This window comes from Hippopotamus amphibius, chromosome 2, assembly GCF_030028045.1.
Source record: "Hippopotamus amphibius kiboko isolate mHipAmp2 chromosome 2, mHipAmp2.hap2, whole genome shotgun sequence".
Taxonomy (NCBI): domain Eukaryota; kingdom Metazoa; phylum Chordata; class Mammalia; order Artiodactyla; family Hippopotamidae; genus Hippopotamus; species Hippopotamus amphibius.
The window spans coordinates 176164458-176181788 of record NC_080187.1 but is presented as its reverse complement, the minus strand read 5'-3'; the positions used below and the strand labels follow the sequence as shown (position 1 = coordinate 176181788).

General features: G+C 33.4%; 2 protein-coding genes across 2 annotated transcripts; one reads left to right on the top strand and one right to left on the bottom strand.

The window, feature by feature from the left end:
• Positions 1-421: 421 nt before the first annotated feature.
• Positions 422-1351, bottom strand: LOC130845892 (olfactory receptor 4K13-like). The gene has a single exon (XM_057723727.1). The coding sequence runs from the start codon at positions 1349-1351 to the stop codon at positions 422-424; it is 930 nt and encodes a 309-aa protein (XP_057579710.1).
• A 12871-nt stretch (positions 1352-14222) lies between these two features.
• LOC130845743 (olfactory receptor 4K13) lies at positions 14223-15146 on the top strand. The gene has a single exon (XM_057723392.1). It carries the CDS (start codon positions 14223-14225, stop codon positions 15144-15146), a length of 924 nt encoding a protein of 307 aa, XP_057579375.1.
• Positions 15147-17331: the final 2185 nt, after the last annotated feature.

Sequence of the window (17331 nt, the reverse complement as noted above, 5' to 3'; positions counted from 1 at the left end):
TTCTAGGTCTAGTACTTATAATTTCTGTGACAAGTTTGTTAAATTTCATAATGCTCAGTTTCTGTTGATAATATTATATGTAAATAATATTCTCTAATTTCATTGTTGTCAAGAGAAAATTCATGCAAAGTGCCTCAGACATGGTCAGAACTCAATAAACAGTATTTTAGAATCTAGGTTAGTTTACAGAAAAAGTTAAAGTACAACATAAATGAATGATATTATATTAGAATGGTTTGCACTTGGGTGCACAATTCAGAAAGTTTTATTGCATATATGCTTATGTAGGGAAATATTATTATTTCCTAAAACGTGACTTATGTTCGGTATAAAATCTTATACCTGTGTCTTTGGATGATGATTTATGATGGCAACGACGATGATGATGCCTTTGATGATTGTAATATTTCAGTTAAAAGGTTTATCTGGAACTTATATGCCTGGTCTTTATTTTTATGATTGCTTTCTTCATGTCTTTATTCCTAAATGAGTAGATGATTGGATTTAAGAGGGGAGTAAAAATCGTATAAAACACAGAGAGGATCTTATCTATGGAGACACGGCTGAATGGCCATATATAGATAAAGAGGCAAGGTCCAAAGAATAGTACCACCACGGTAATGTGGGCTGAAAGAGTGGACATGGCCTTGGAATACCCACTGGAGGAGCATTGATGGACAGTAATCAGGATGATGCTATAGGAGATGAACAGAAAGATGAAACAGAACAAAGAAAGTAGTCCACTGAAAGCAATAACTAATAGCTCCAAGACATAAGTGTCAGTGCAGGCGAGTTTGATCACCTGAGGCAGATCACAAAAAAAACTATCCACAACATTGGGGCCACAGAATGGTAAAGTCACTGTGAAAACCATTTGGCTAATAGTGTGCACAAACCCAGTAGTCCAGGAGAAAAGTGCAAGCTCGATGCAAATACGATGGCTCATAATATTTTTGTAATGGAGGGGTTTGAATATGGCAATTAATCTATCAATTGCCATGGCTACGAGCAACATCATCTCACTTCCACCTAAAAGGTGAAGGAAAAACATCTGGGCCATGCAGCCGTCATAGGAAATGGCCTTATTTTCACTAATCAAGTCACTGATCATTTTAGGAGTAGCAAAGGAGGCCAGAGACATATCAATAGAGGAGAGGTTGACCAATAGGAAGTACATGGGAGACTGCAGTTGAGGGTCCAATTTCACTACCAAGATAATAATCAGGTTGCTTAGTAAAATGGCTATGTATATAATGGAGAAAAAGAAAAAAAAGAAAATCTGTAACTCATGAAACTCTGTGAGTCCCAGCAAAATAAATTCAGACACTATGGAGTGATTTTGTCTTTCCATTTGTTTGGCTGTTGGCATATGTTACCTAAAACAAAATCAAAATAAAATCTTTTAGTTAAAGTTGAAAGATAAAATACATATTCACTTAACTATTCTACCTAAAATTCACTGAAATATGCAAAAAGAATCAAAATTCTTGAACAACACTGAATCCAAAATTTTTTGAAAAGGATAGACAGACATAATTTCTTATCAGAGATTATGAGGAATAACTGCCATAAACCAAAATGTTTGAAGAAAACTGAAGCTGTCAATATGTAACTCATATCTGGACTAATCTTGAGAAAACTGATTATCTCAGTTGGTGAGAGAGTATGGAAGTTGCTTCCCATCTTTTTAGAATTTGAGAAATAGATTTATTGGTCCCCCATAGACAAAAAATAAGACCCTTCCATCTTGAAATCTATTTCTTCACTGCATAATAACAGTAAGGATTATGTAAGCAAAAGAGGGCAAATGGTTTTCTAATTTTAAGCAGGACCAAACAAAATGAAATTGAGTAGCTGGAATATAAAGCACTGACAGTCTAGGAGCTGGTGCTATAGTTGCTGCTGAAAGTCAGATGAACAGAGATAATAAACATTATGAGTCTTTGAGACACATGAACCTAAAGTTGGTCAAATTGAGAAAGCTTCTCACCTTATTATTTCCTGAGGTAGAAGAAGAGTCCAAATATTTGAGTCTTCTCGCATGGGCCTGATTTCCTCTGAGCCTATGAATTTAGTAGATTGGGAGGTATGGCTCAGAGATAGCCTAAATGCATACTTGCTGCTGGCTTGATCCCTGATAAACCAAGGGGGATCTACAGGGAACACGTCCATGTGTTCTAGATGTGGCATGACATCCATTTACACGTGAATAATGCTAGCTAAGATGTTTGAAACAAGATAACAAGGAAGATATACCAGATATCTAAGAAGAGATAATAATACAACACATTGTTTTTCAAGTGAGACCTGAAAAAAAAAAAGAAAAGGAGAAAACACAAAAGAATTTCTATTTGACGGAAGACTTCATTAATAGAAATAAATACAATGTAGTTTAATAATACTTTGAAATATTTTAAGAATTCAGAGAAGTGCAAAAATAATATAATAAAGATCTTCATCCTGTTGTTCAGAATTAACAAATACTTATATTTTTATCATTTTTGCTTCACAATTTTTAAGTAAAATAAAAAATACTGTCAGAGGTGAAGTTCACTTATCTTCTTACTAATTTATGTGTTACTTATAAAAATAAATAAGTGATATCCTATCATAACAACATTCTGCAAATAAAAATTATATTTTTACTGATGAATTGCTATTATATAAATGGTACAATATACATGTATGTATCTATTTACAAGTGAAAGACTTTATAAAGATTATATTACTATATAAAAGTAGAATTACTAGTCATTTTCAACTAATAAAATAATGTAAAATTCTCAATAAGGGGTTGTATAAATACCACTTCCTCACAAATCTTGCTATTTTTTTAGCTCTCATTCTGACCACTATATTTTATTGTAGGAATGCAAAAATGGTTTAATATTTAGAAAGTCACTTTATGTAATTAACAATTTGAAAGAGTTAGATAAGCAAATAACATAATTTTAAAATGACAACAAAATAAACATCTAATAAATGGAGAGAGATTGTAAATATGCCAATTATCTTCAAATTCATGTATATATTCAACATACTCCCAATCTGAATCCAAGCAGGAAGTTTTTGAAAATTGGCAAGTTGATTCTACAACGTATATTGAAATACAAAAGTCCGAGATGAGCCAAGGCAATTTGATTTTGGCTCAAGGGTATAAAAATAAACTAATGAAACCAATGAAATATCGGAAATGAGGGCAGCAAATAACATAGTAAAGCACATTTGTGGAGAGACGAACAGAGCTGTTCACTGACAAGCCAGAAGAGTTGTGATATAATAGTTAGCTGGTGCTGGTGGCTTTTCTTTGGGAAAGAGGCTCTTCCTGATGTCAGAATTCCACAATATCAATAAATGCCAGTAGTTGGCTTAATCATATGCTCTTAAAAATCTAGCTTCAAAATTAATATTGCTTAGCTTTTTAGGTTTGACATTTTAGTCTTTTCTTCCAGTTTATTCTCAGGTTTGCATGATTATAAAGTAGACCAGGTAGTGGGTGAGATAACTTTCCTAGGACACGTTACAAGGCTGCACACGCAGTAACCCAGCTTCCCCATGAGATGATGAGAGAAGAAAGAACTTTTCTAAATTTTTACTTATAAGTTTTCCCACTAAGTCATGCCTTTTTGACATGTGATTCTGCCATGTGACATAGTGGCGTTTGCCTTCATGCACTACTTACTCCACAGCATTATAGTTACAGGTTTCAGAGAGTGAGGACTCAGAGCAGGAAGAATGAGACATCAAAATACAACAGAAAGTGCAGTTGACCCTTGAACAACCGGGGTTTGAACTGTGCATGTCCACTAATGGCAGATTTTTTTTTTTTCCAATAGTAAATACTACAGTACTACATGATTGGTTGGTTGAATCCAGGGATGTGGAACCCTGGATATAAAGAGCTGATTATAAGTTATACATGGATTTTCCACTGTGTTGGATGGTCAGTGCCTCCATGTGTTCAACGGTCAACTGTATTGTCCAGACCTAGACACGAACATGTATGTAAATGTGATATACGATAGAGAGAGATTTTTGGATAAGTAAGGAAAATATTCAGTAAATGATAATGGGTCAACTAATTGGCAATCAGTGGTGGGGAGATCAGATCTCCAATCTCACTTTTCTTTCAGAAGTAATTTTCAGAGATGTAAAGGATTTGTATTTGTAAAAATAAAACTGTGAAATTAGTAAGGGCAAACATGGGTGCATATTTTCACATAATGTAGCTCATTAAAAACATTTTAGATATGATGCAAAAACTAGAATCTATGAAGATAAAGACTAATAGATTTGACTTTATGAAAGTAAAAGAAAAATAAAAAGAGTGATTATAAAAAAAGAGATGAGAATATAGTTTCAACAAGTAAAACAAAAAACTGTTACCTCAGATTAGTAAGAAAAAGGTTAAAGAAGCAATGGAAAAGTAGGGAAATCATATGAATAGGCAATTCACAGAAGTAGAACTGCAAATATTTTAAAACACAAACCTGCTCAACTTTATTGATAATTAAAGAAATGCAAGTTAAAATAACAAAATACATAATTTTATTTATCATATTAAAAACTAAATTCAGTTTTGACAGAATGTGAGATGGAATTTAAGAATTCTCATTTACTGCTTTTTGATATTGGCACAATATTTTTTGGGGGCGGGGGGACTTGGCACTGTAACTTAGATTTAAAAGTCTTGCAACAATTTAATGGAGAACCTCCACTTCAGGGATTTATAGCCTAAGTTTTCAAAGAAAAATGACTGTTTTCTGCACCATTGTCTTTAATAACCAAAAATTGGAAAGCTCCCCCAAACCCCATTATTAGTGGAATGATTTAAAAATGGAAATCTGTATATGCTGATATGGAAAAATGTATGACATATTACTCAATTTTTAAATGTTATATTCTAAATTATTACAATATTTTAATGAAATATTTCATACAAATTGCAGAGAACCATAAATTCACTAAACTACCAAGAATGCTTACCTCTGGCATATTAGCTTATAAGGTTTAATGAAGATTCTAATTTTTATAAGTTCAAAATCCTTAAAATTTAGTAAAGTTGAATTATATTCTAGTCCTTGATAAATGCTCTCAAAAATGTAGCTGGCATTTAGCTACCAAAAACTTCAAATCAGAGAATCATTTATTTTACAAACAGCTGTAAAGAAATTAAAAGTAATAATCTGTAAGTAACCTGAGACTTGTGATATTAACTTGCTGTGCTGGTTTATCATCTGCTACCTAAAGCATTTAGAGTTGCAGCAGCACTGAAAACTAAGTTGATAGTTATTAATTTGACAATCAATCATAGATAGCCAGACTGGAAATATATTCTAAGCCATATATCAACTTTTGACAAAACAACTTCACCAAGAAAGGCAGGAAGATGTCTTCTGTCCCCTTATCCTCCAGCCCTTCCAAAATGTCCCCTATGAATTACTAGGAAAATTCTTGAAGAGAAGGACAATGAGAGTGATAAATCTGATATTAAAATGTATTATAAAGCTAGAGTAATAAAATGATACTTTATTTTCATAAGAGTAGGTGGAATAATGAATAGATGTAAGAAAACAGCTTTCAGAAATAGTCATATATTAAAAATATGCTCTTTAGGATAAATGTGCAGTTATTTGGGAATAAGTTTGGCTGGTTAACAACACATCTTAAAGAAAAATAAATTCAAATATTTTGATAATTTAAACAATAAAATTTTGACAAATGTATAAGTGAATATATACGCTTTGTATTTTATAATATTAGGCAAGATCAAGATAAATATATAAGTAAACATAAGTGCTTTGTTATATTATAGTATTGAGTTAGGATCATGTCAAAGGCAGAAAACACAGAAGTAAAGGTCAATAGATTTTATTCAGTGAGGATGGACCCAGCTCTCTATAATCTCAACAACATAATCAAAATTGTAAGGGGCAAAAGCTGAACTGGAGAGAAACTGTCACATACGATAAATATGAAACTTTTATGAGTCAACAAGGACAATTTCAAGAACCATGTTAAAAAAAAAAAGACAAGGTGAAATACAAAATGTTTAAGAGAATATATAAATGATGTTCAAACCTGTGGGGAAAAAAGAGATTAATTTCAGTAAAAATATTGCTTGAGGTCATACACATCAAATTTTAGTGATTTACTTTGGATGGTAGAATTAGATATCTGGTTATATTTTCCTATAAATCTTGATATATTGCAAATATTCTATAATAAACATGTTTCACATTTGAAGTTGAAAATTTTTAAATAAATATTTTATTTAATAAAGTCAAATATAAAAATATCTTTAATTTTTCTTCTCCATACCTTTTGCTTGCTTTGGGAATTGTGAGTGAAAAATCAGAGATTCTAGGATTTTTTTCACTTGCTCTTGCTTTCTTCAGTCTTCTTTTTGTGTGTCCAAATTCTAATAGAGAAGAAATACCTTTTATTTTGAAAATGTATAAGACAACATGAAAAAAGGTGTCAATTAATGACCTTGGGAAAAGCTTGCATCTTATAAGTGAATTCCCTGAGCAATTAAAAGGCCATGCATTTGGCAAGCTAGATTATTCAAACCCTCTCATTAGCGTGTAGCTTTTCCCCATAACAAGGGACAGAAATAAGATATTACCAACCTAACAATATATCCACATTTCCAAGCATAGACATGGATATAAAAACTGAGTGTCTATTTAAAATGTAGATAAAAATTGAATTTTCAAAGGTCCAAAATAAGAATTTAGAAACACAAGAGACAAGATTAATTGTGTTATACTTCATTTTATTATAGAAAATTTCTTACAAAACTTTCCTGGCCATAAGCATTTCTTTCTTTAATCCTATCATCTGAATAAAGGTCAAGAGAAAAGTACAAATTTAATTGGAAATATTGGAAATAACTTAGTCCTAAGAGTCACATCATCCTGATACCTTTCCATTTTCCTCTATAATTAGTTCCTCTTGGATTTGCAATCCCCCCACCCCCCACAACTGCATTGTTCCCGAATAGTTCATGGTTAAAGAGATTAGCTCTTTTTTATTTGATTTCTTCCATGTCAAACGACAGCTAATTTCTTATTTCTCACATTTGACTGCCAGTGCTTATTATGTCAACAAATGGCCTATATAACCAACTATTTTGTTGAAATATGTTGGGATTTCAGTGAAAAGCCTGGTCAATAGTATCCAAAAGTACTTTGTTTTGTCTCTGCATTGACAACTTTATGTATTGATGATTTCACACATTCATAGTTTAGACACTCTTAAGAAAATAGCATAGCTGTTAAAGGGTTGATGTGTTATTTCCAAATCTGCTACAAACATTTTTGTATGTATACATTTCTTATGGAGACAATCATTTATTTCTCCTATGTATATACCTTACAGTGAAATTACTGGCTCTTGGGTAGGTACGTCCAAAACTGCCAAAGTTTCCGATGTGATTTCACAAATTTACCCTCCCTCCAGCAGTGTACAAGAATTCTAGATGTTCCACATCCTTCACAGACTTTGATATTCTCAAGCCTTTTTAATTTAAGCTATTTTCTTAGGTATGTAGCAATACTAATTGTGGTTATAGTGTATATTTCCCTGATTACCAGTAATGAGGAACATCTTTTCATATGGTTATTATCCACTTGTGAAGTACCTATTTTAACTCTTTTTGCCCAAATCTTATGAATGGACAACTTAGGTGAAGCAAGCAAATTCTTTGATGAATTTATGGCTAAAAACTTTCTGAGACTAAAAAAGGAAACAAATATCCAGATATAAGAACACAGAGAATGCTAAGATGAACCCAAAGAGATCCACACCAAGTCATATTATAACTAAAATGGCAAAACTTAAAGATAAAGAGAATTCTAAAGGCAACAAGGGAAAAAAAAAAGAGTCATACATAAAAGAACCCCATCAGGCTATCAGCTGACTTTTCTGCAGAAATTTTGCAAGCCAGAAGGGAATGGCATGATATGTTTAAATTGCTGAAAGGGAAAAAATACAACCTAAAATACTCTGCCCAGCAAGATTTTCATTGCGAATTGAAGGAGAGACAGCCAAAAACTAAGAGTTCATCAGTGTCGTTTTGTTCTTTGAGCTGTGGGTTTATAATTTTCATTAAATTTTAAATTAACATTATTTCTTCAAATTTTTTTCCACCATCCCTGACTCCAATACCATATGTGGTATATCACTTGATGTTTTCCGTAGGTCACTGAGGCTCTTAAATATTTCCCAAATTTCTTTCAGTTTCTGCTCTAGCTTAGATGGTTTCTATTTTCCATCCAGTAGTTTTGTTGTTCCTTTGTTCTTCAAATGGAATTTTTCAGTTTCTATATTGTATTTTACAGCCCCCCAATTCCATTTGATTCTTTTTTTATACCTTCCTTTTTTTCTCTCATGTTCATGTTTTCCAAAAATAGATACATAAATTCTTGATTATTTATGTAATATCTATTTTAGAATCTTTAATTTTAAAAAACCCATTCATCTAAATCATTTCTGAATATGCTTCTCTTGGTTGATAGGTCATATCTTACTTCTTTGAATTTTTATTAACTAATGATTGGATGTCATATATCAGTATCAATGGTTCTCATGGAAGGAACATTTGGCAATATCTGGGGACCTTGTTGGATGTCACACGTGGGGGCTGCTACTGGCATTTAATGGATAGAGGCCGGAATGCTGCCAAACTTACAATGAACAAGAAGTCCTCTCAATCTACAAGAAAACTATCTTTAAAACTCAAGGGTGAAGGAAAGACATTTTTAAGCACATACAAGATTAAAGAATTCTTAGCAATCAGATGCTTATAAATAGAAATGTTAGGTGAAACTGCAATGACTGTTTATTACATTTATTCTATGTACAAATAAAAATTTGACATATGACAACAATAGTACAAAGGAGAGAAGGAGGATAGAGAAGTTTCTTATGTTTTATATGGTTTAATATTATTTGAAGGTACTAGATATGATAATTTAAAGTTGCATGTCATATACTCTAAAGAAACCATGAAAATGAGAAAGAGAGAGAATGACAGAAAGAGGAAGGAAAGGAGAAAGGAAGGAAAAAAAGAAAGCAGAAAGGAAAAAAGAAGAAAAGGAAGAAAAATGAAACAGAAGTTAGCTAAAATAACCATGTATGTCTAATGGGTGCTAACTTGGACAGCCAGGTCTAAACCATTTGATTTTTTCCTGGTCAAATCAAAACAGGCTATCTGGATTACTAATGGGGTTTCCAGAATGAAGGTCATGTTGCTATTTGTTAATCAGCCATAGTAAGTCCCAAAGACAATAAAACTCAAAGAAGATAAAGGGGAAATCTGCATGACAGATGCTGTCAAGTGTCGCATGTTTGATGCTCTTTAATACTCTTCAAGTAAATTTTCATATTAGAATACCCCAGACCTGACAGTGGTTTTATATTGCTCCTCGTAACTGTTGTCCACAAGGAAAACATATCAGCTTCTATAATTATGCAGTACCAGAAAAGAATTTCCTCTGTTGTTATTCAGGGAAAACAATATCTTTAATAATTCCCATTGGCATTTGATCATCAGTTGGGTATTGTTAGGTCTCAAAACATATCCTTTTTTTATTACCACCCTCTCAATATTTATGATCCCTTTTTTTCCCAAGAAACAAATGTTCATATTTGTCATTATTTTAGGGCTAAGGCCATTATTTTTGGAATGATACGCTCTCCAAGTTTCAGTGTGCCCTGAGTCAGGCAATATTCTGAAACACTCTGTAGAGCTGGTAAGTCATGGAGGCAGTTTTAATGTAGATTAAAACATTCCTGGATACTGGTTTTTAATCACATTGTCCATAGGTAGAATCAGATGTGAAAAGTCATTTAGAAGCTGAACAATGTGATAAAATTATAGAATTCGAGGAAATATTATTATTCTAGCTGTCATACAAATATAGCATACTCATAATAAGTGTGACAACATGGGGAAAATTACATAACTGAGTACACTTTGATACGATTCAAGTGATTTTACTCTCCATCTGCTAAACAGTTTCCATGTCAAACTTCATCAGGTCATAACCAAAAAAATTTTATAGCATTTCCAAGCTATGCCAAACAGTTGGTTTTTTTTTATTAAAAAAGTAACAGGCTGAATGGAATCTTCACTTTTGTTTTCAAAGAAATTTGTTATTTCCTTGTACTTATAAATCTAACAGATATAACACATCAATTTATCCTATTCTGTTTTTGTTTTGGTTTTTTTAATAAGTCAGCTAAATTGACTAGTATCATGTGGACAAGAACATGACTTTTGGCAAATCTGGCCTAAGAATATTTGCTTTTATTTAATGTTTATAGGTATTAATTTAATAAATTAAACATTTATTTAATGTTTCTAGGTATTATAAATAACTAAAAATATAAATTTTAAGAGAATAAATCATTTATATGTTCTGTAATATTTGCATATTTTGTTCTTTGTAGATAAAGCACCAGGTGATCAATCACAGTTTGTCTTTTTCCCATTTGTGTGTGTGTGTTTTGATGACTATAATCGCCTATGAGTAAATTTCAGCTTCTCATGCTCAGTTTAGTTATACTTCCTTCACATGAGTCTACGCATTAGAATTAAAATGTTGATTTCAGAGTTTCATATATCTTTAACCCCAGCCAGTTGAGACTAACCTGAAAGTTTTTCACCTAACAAAGGGAAGTTAAGGAACTTTGTTTTGCAGGAAGGAAGGATGCCTGACAATCAAAATGATCCCTTTTCTCTTTTCACTGTCTTCTCCTGCCCTCTCCATACCCTTGGGGAGTCTGTGTTGGTGAGTGTATGTGTGGGGGTGTGTGTGTGTGTATGTGTGTGTAAGGTTTAGGGTCACAAACCTATATACAGAAATGTTCTTTAAACAAAAATCGTAGATTAGTGCAAGTTAACACTATAAAAACAGAAAGGAATAAAAGTAGAAAAATCCTTTGGCATGTAAACACCATTAGTTATATATCATTAGCTGCATTACTCCAAAAATATTAACAAAATTTTTTAAGTTTTTTTTTCTTTTTAAATAATTGTCTGCTTTCACTCACTCACTCACTGAACAGCTCTTATAAAGTGTATTATGAGAAATATGAGTAATTCGTCTATTTTCAAGGACCTTAAAAATGATTTGGGGAAGAAACTACACTAGAAATTAAAGCCTAGAAATGGAAGAGAACTGGGATTAGAACAAATGTGTCTAAGTCTTCTTCCAGTGTTCCATTTAAGAAGATTAATACTTAATACACATGATATACATGGAAAATAAAGCTGTAGAACACATAAAATGAACCATAAATACAGTGGAAATTATTATGGGTTTTAAATCTATGGAAGGTTTTATTATGTAGGAGAGAGGCCTTGAGGGGCCCTGAAGGACTTGGTTATATGGACAGAGGAATTTGTGTAGCTAGGAGAAAGAAAACAAGCAAGGATGGAAAAAAAGAATGTAGAAACATGAGGTTGTTTCTACTGCAACAGAAGTTTAATTTTTTCAATACTAGAAAATAGTATTGGATTTTTAGGGTGGGTGAGGGGCTGACTGTGAAGGCCTAACAGAATCTGGGGATGGTAGCTAGTAATTACAAGGTTTTGAAGAAAACAATGCTGGGATGAAAGCAGAATTTTTATAAGAAAGGTTAAATTGCTGAAAACAAACTGTATTTGTGGGGTGATTACCTTATGTATCATCTACAAAATTGAATTCTATACAGCTGTAAAAAGTCCAGAATTTTTATGCGCTCATAGGAACATTTCTTTAATTTTTTGAGTGAAAAGTCCAAGGAAAATAACTGTGTATGTAGCATGAATACTGTTGTCTTAATAAAAGGGATATAAATGTAAACATACACAAATACCCACAACACACACCCACAAACACTATACTAGTATGTGTATTCTTTTTCTTGAAAGCTTACTAGGATATTAATTGCTTACAGTTAGTAATCCTGTTACATGTGACCTGGTTTTTTTCTCCTCCATTAGTCTAAGCTACTTTTATTTTTTTTAAAGTAGGTTAAAAGAAACCATATATTTCTAGTAAATATAAAAAGTAGTGATTGTTTCTGTTTTAAAATGTTTCAACATTCAGCTTGACAGATGATTAAAGTTCCCAATTTCTGTTGGCTTCACTTTAAAACTAATTTTAATCTAGATCCTGAATGTGTATTATATAATTCATTTATTCAATCATTCATTCAACAGATATTTGAATGTCATGCACTATTTCAGAAGCTAGAATGTGTATAAATTACTTTGCGTATATTTGAAAACTGTCCTGCTTTCTTTAAATGCAGTTTCAAAAATTAGATTTTTTTAAAATGGGATTATTGGTATTAGAGGTCTTTGTATATTTGCGAAAAATCCTTCTTTCTTTTTAATTTTTTTAAGCTCTTTATTGGAATATAATTGCTATACACTGTTGTGACAGTTTTTGCTGTACAACAAAGTGAATCAGCTATATTTATACAAATATGTGAGAGAGTAGCATTGACATATATACACTACCAAATGTAAAATAGATAGCTAGTGGGAAGCTGCTGCATTAACAATTAGATTTTAAAAAGCAGTGTTAGTATGGACCCTTAAAATATTAGACTTATAACTGAAAGGAGTTATAAACTTTCTAGACATGGAAATGAATAACTTTACATACTTAATGTGATTTAGTACTTTATATCAATCTATGTTTCTCTGTAGGAAATTGGCCAAAAGATATGTTTATATAGGGAAAAATACATCCCCATTTGGAAAATGTACCCATGGAGTTGTCCTGAAGAAACAGAATATGCAGCATTATGATGCTGCTTCCTTCTATTTCTGATGATTGGAAAAGTAAATTATAGGAAATTGATGGGATACGGGAAAGGAGATGCAGGGATGTTCCTGGGATTCACAGAGGCACCGTCACATGAAAGCATTTTCTCCCTTTCTGCTAAGTATTAATGGGGCAAAAAGAAGGCTATCCTTTATGTACTGAAAAAGCTTTGTAAAAACTTAGATAATTTAGAAATCACCAATGATGAAAGCATTTTTTAAAAAAGCAAAGCTAGTAAAATCAGTTTTGCAATAAGCATGGGCTGATGACAAAGTTGTTTCATAAATTAGATGATTATACTGAAAGAACTGTATTTCTTTTTTTTTTTAAGAACTGTATTTCTTTTACCAACATAAATTAGTTACTTCAAGCTCCCTCAGTTATTTTGAAGCCTGTGGCAAATAAACATGCACAAACCAACCAGTGATCCTGTATATAATAATAAGCAAACAACAAGCAAATAAATGAATACAAACTGAAAGTGAAATAAATTCAGTTACATTTAGCTGTGGATTTTCTTCATCCTTTGTACTTCTTGTCTAAAATTCTAGAAGAGGCCTTTGATGTGAATAATGTTAAATTTTGAGTGAAAAAGTGTGAGTATGTGTGTCTGTGTGTATATGTGTGTGTATATATGTATATTCTATAAATATATAAGAATATATATATATATTCTTCAAAAGTGTGTGGTGACTATCACTAACGCTAGGATAAGCTGAGAGGGATTGTTGCAAGAATGGAGCATGAAAGAAGAGTACATTCTCACAACCTAAAGCCTTACATTTTAAGACTTAATGTGTGTTTTAATTCATAGTTCTTTACCAGAATCTATTTCAAAATATGGTTCTTCAGAATCCTGGATGTATTTTCCTACATTTGTAATTTCCAGGTTAAAAACCTCAGTATTATTCTGTGCATTTAGAACCCATCGTGATTATTTTAATCACGGAAATCTTTATAGCACAGAGGCATTCAACATCATGTAGTCCAATGTTCCGATTTTACTGAGGAGGAAAATTAACCTTCAGAAGGAGAGTTACTTGTCCTGTGTTGCTCAGTGAGTAGCTCCGCTTGATGTTGTATTGAAGCCTTCTGATTCTATGCTCCCAGCCTATAAAACCGTGGTTCCATGAACTGTTTTATTTTTGTCTTTCAGAAACGTATATTCTGAATTCTGCTGACTATTTGGTATACTTCTCTGGGCCACTTAGGAAATCCCTGACCAACAAAATTTTCCAAAAGTAGGGGGTGCTTATAAGGTCAAGTACCCAGTCTGAATAGCAAAACTGGACATCAACATGAACCACCCTTTCTGTAAACACAATTTTCCTACTCCTTGTTCTCACTCGTTCTGATTATTATAGGATTAAGTAGACACCATGGCACGTTGACAACATGGAAAAGACAAACCATTCAGTGATATCTGAGTTCATTTTGCTGGGACTTTCCAAATCTCAGAATCTTCAGATTTTATTCTTCCTGGGATTCTCTGTGGTCTATGTGGGGATTGTATTAGGAAACCTCCTCATCTTGGTCACTGTGACCTTTGACTCACGCCTTCACACACCGATGTATATTCTGCTTATCAATCTCTCCTGTATTGATATGATCCTAGCTTCTTTTGCTACCCCTAAGATGATTGTAGATTTCCTCCAAGAACGGAAGACCATTTCATGGTGGGGATGTTATTCTCAGATGTTCTTCATGCACCTCCTAGGTGGGAGTGAAATGGTGCTGCTTGTAGCCATGGCAATAGACAGATATGTCGCCATATGCAAACCCCTCCATTACATGACCGTCATGAGCCCACGAGTGCTTACTGGGTTACTTTTGTCCTCCTATGCAGTTGGGTTTGTGCACTCATCTAGTCAAATGGTTTTCATGTTGAATTTGCCCTTTTGTGGTCCCAATGTTGTGGACAGCTTTTTCTGTGACCTTCCCCTTGTGATCAAACTTGCCTGCAAGGACACCTACGTGCTACAACTCCTGGTTATTGCTGACAGTGGCCTCCTGTCCTTGGTCTGCTTCCTCCTCTTGCTTGTCTCCTACACGGTAATCATTTACTTCGTTAGGCACCGCACTGCTATCGGTTCCTCTAAGGCATTGTCCACTCTCTCAGCACACATCACAGTCGTGACTCTGTTCTTTGCCCCTTGTGTCTTTATCTACGTATGGCCCTTTAGCAGATACTCTGTAGATAAAATTCTTTCTGTGTTTTATACTATTTTCACACCTCTCTTAAATCCTATTATTTATACATTAAGGAATCAAGAGGTAAAAGCAGCCATTAAGAAGATAAGGACTCGACATATAAATTAAAAACACACTTTGTAGATGATAATTCTGAAGAGATCATCTCTTGTTTGGACATTATTGAGGAATGCACTTTAAATGTATTTCAAGTTCTGCAAAACAGTAGGTGTAATTGTTGAAAAGCAAACCTCCTTTGTGTCACCTTTAATGTGTAAAAGCATGATATCTATAGTTTAGCACGTGTGCATTTAAATCCTACCTTCTCCGCTTTCTCTCATGCAAATTTGAACAAAACAAATAAATTCTCTTTGACTTAGTTTCTTTATCTAGAAAAACTTTCTCATATGTTTCTTTTATTATTTTAGCATGTTTTTAATACTTGCAAAATATATTATTATTTCTGCTCTTTAGTTGTTATTACTATGGTATTCTGCATTTGGAAGATGCACACAGATGACACTTCACATAGTTGTTTAGCTGAGCACTTGGCAAAGCTGCATTTTGTAGGCAATCCCTAGTCAATGTGTATTAATGTTTAATTACTTGCTTGCCACAGTGCATTCAACCATTCTTCATATATTTAGTGAGTCCACAAAGTGCCTGAAGATATACACAGGGCTTCAAGGAGCGTGGACTGTGGATGGTGAGAGTGAACTAAATTTGCAATTGTGTTGTGGCATGAAAGCATTGCATTACATGGATGTACAGGGTGCTGTAGGGATGCAAAGGGGTGACATCTACATTAGGGCAGGAGTAGGAAATATCTGGAGCAAGCATCAGTTGGATAAAGAAGAAAGACATTCCCGATAAAGGAAGCGGTATGTGAGAATGCACAGAAGCATGAAACATGACACTTTGAAGGAAGTACACATAATTTTATTGAGCTGCCATCTCTTTGATGGCAAGAGATGAGGTAGACAGGTAAGTCAAATACAGTCTCATCATATAAAAGAAGACATAAGGGCACTGCCTGGTATTCAAAATTATGTGATGCTGAAATTAAAAAGACAGAAAGAAAAAGAAAATATAGACTACTGTTGCTCAAACCAGTACACGGTACTGCTCTCGTTCCAAGTTTACCTTCTCCATTTCAGCTCTATCTATGATATTTCTCTTTGCAATATAAGCAACTAAGCATGGAACTGAATAAAAGACAAAATGAAATTTATGGCAACTGTCTATGGGAAGAGATGCCCATTGTCTTTTAACTTCCGCACAAAAACAAAGAGAATCTTATCTTCTTTATTGGATTTATCATAGCTATGACTCAGAAAATAAAACATCGAATACTATGACAACAGCACATTACTGGGTCATTTTCTACATAAAAGCCTCACCACATTGTCCTTAGTTGTTTTATACTGAACAACCAATTTCTGATAAAACACGGTAATGCAGATTGAATTCTATCTGGCTAGAGATATGTTTTCCCTGAGCACATCTTACAGAAATGCATCATAGATTTAGAATAATCTACAGTTTTGTTTCTACAAGGACATTACTGATTGATGTCAAAAATGTCCTTGATGTCATTGGCTGAAAATTTGTAATTTAAATTATTTGTAATTTATTTCTCTTATGCCAACTCAGAATAAAACCACTAACTACTCAAGGTTTTCCTCCAAAGAGTTACACATTTTCTCTACATCATTAGTTTTAATATAATTTGTCCTCCTTACTTTGTCATGTGAAATTTGTGAACTGCCATTTTTAGGAGTAACAATTTTTTCCCCTCAAAATGCTGCCTATCATCAACATATAGTACAGAAACATTCACCCTGATGATATTAGCAAGTACAGACTTCTGCTCTCCTTCCACACTTCCTTCCTTACAGCACGCACTCACTCTGCCCTTGCTATAAGTCACGATTTACAGATCATTAAGATTTAGAAGAGACTGAGCATGAAGTCCTCACAGTCTTGCTCTTTCAGTGTTTCACAGGCACACAGAGTTCTCTCTTTCTGCTCTTGGTGTTAAACCTGAGTCAGGTTTAACTTGCCTCCTAGGAGCAGGTTGAGAAACTTATCTCAAAGTGTCTTCCTCTCAGGATTATCTGCTCTAGAGGTGTGTGCAGTTTAAAGTTATGCTTGCCCCTGCCTGATTAAGTATTTGTTCTGCAAACCCTGCCTTTGGGTGGGTTCCAGCGTTAAATTTAAAGGAAAGTGGTACAAAGACTTTTGGAGTAGCAGATTCAATACAACTTTACCATTAATAACACTAATATCTATCTCTTCATTTTCCCCCGATTCT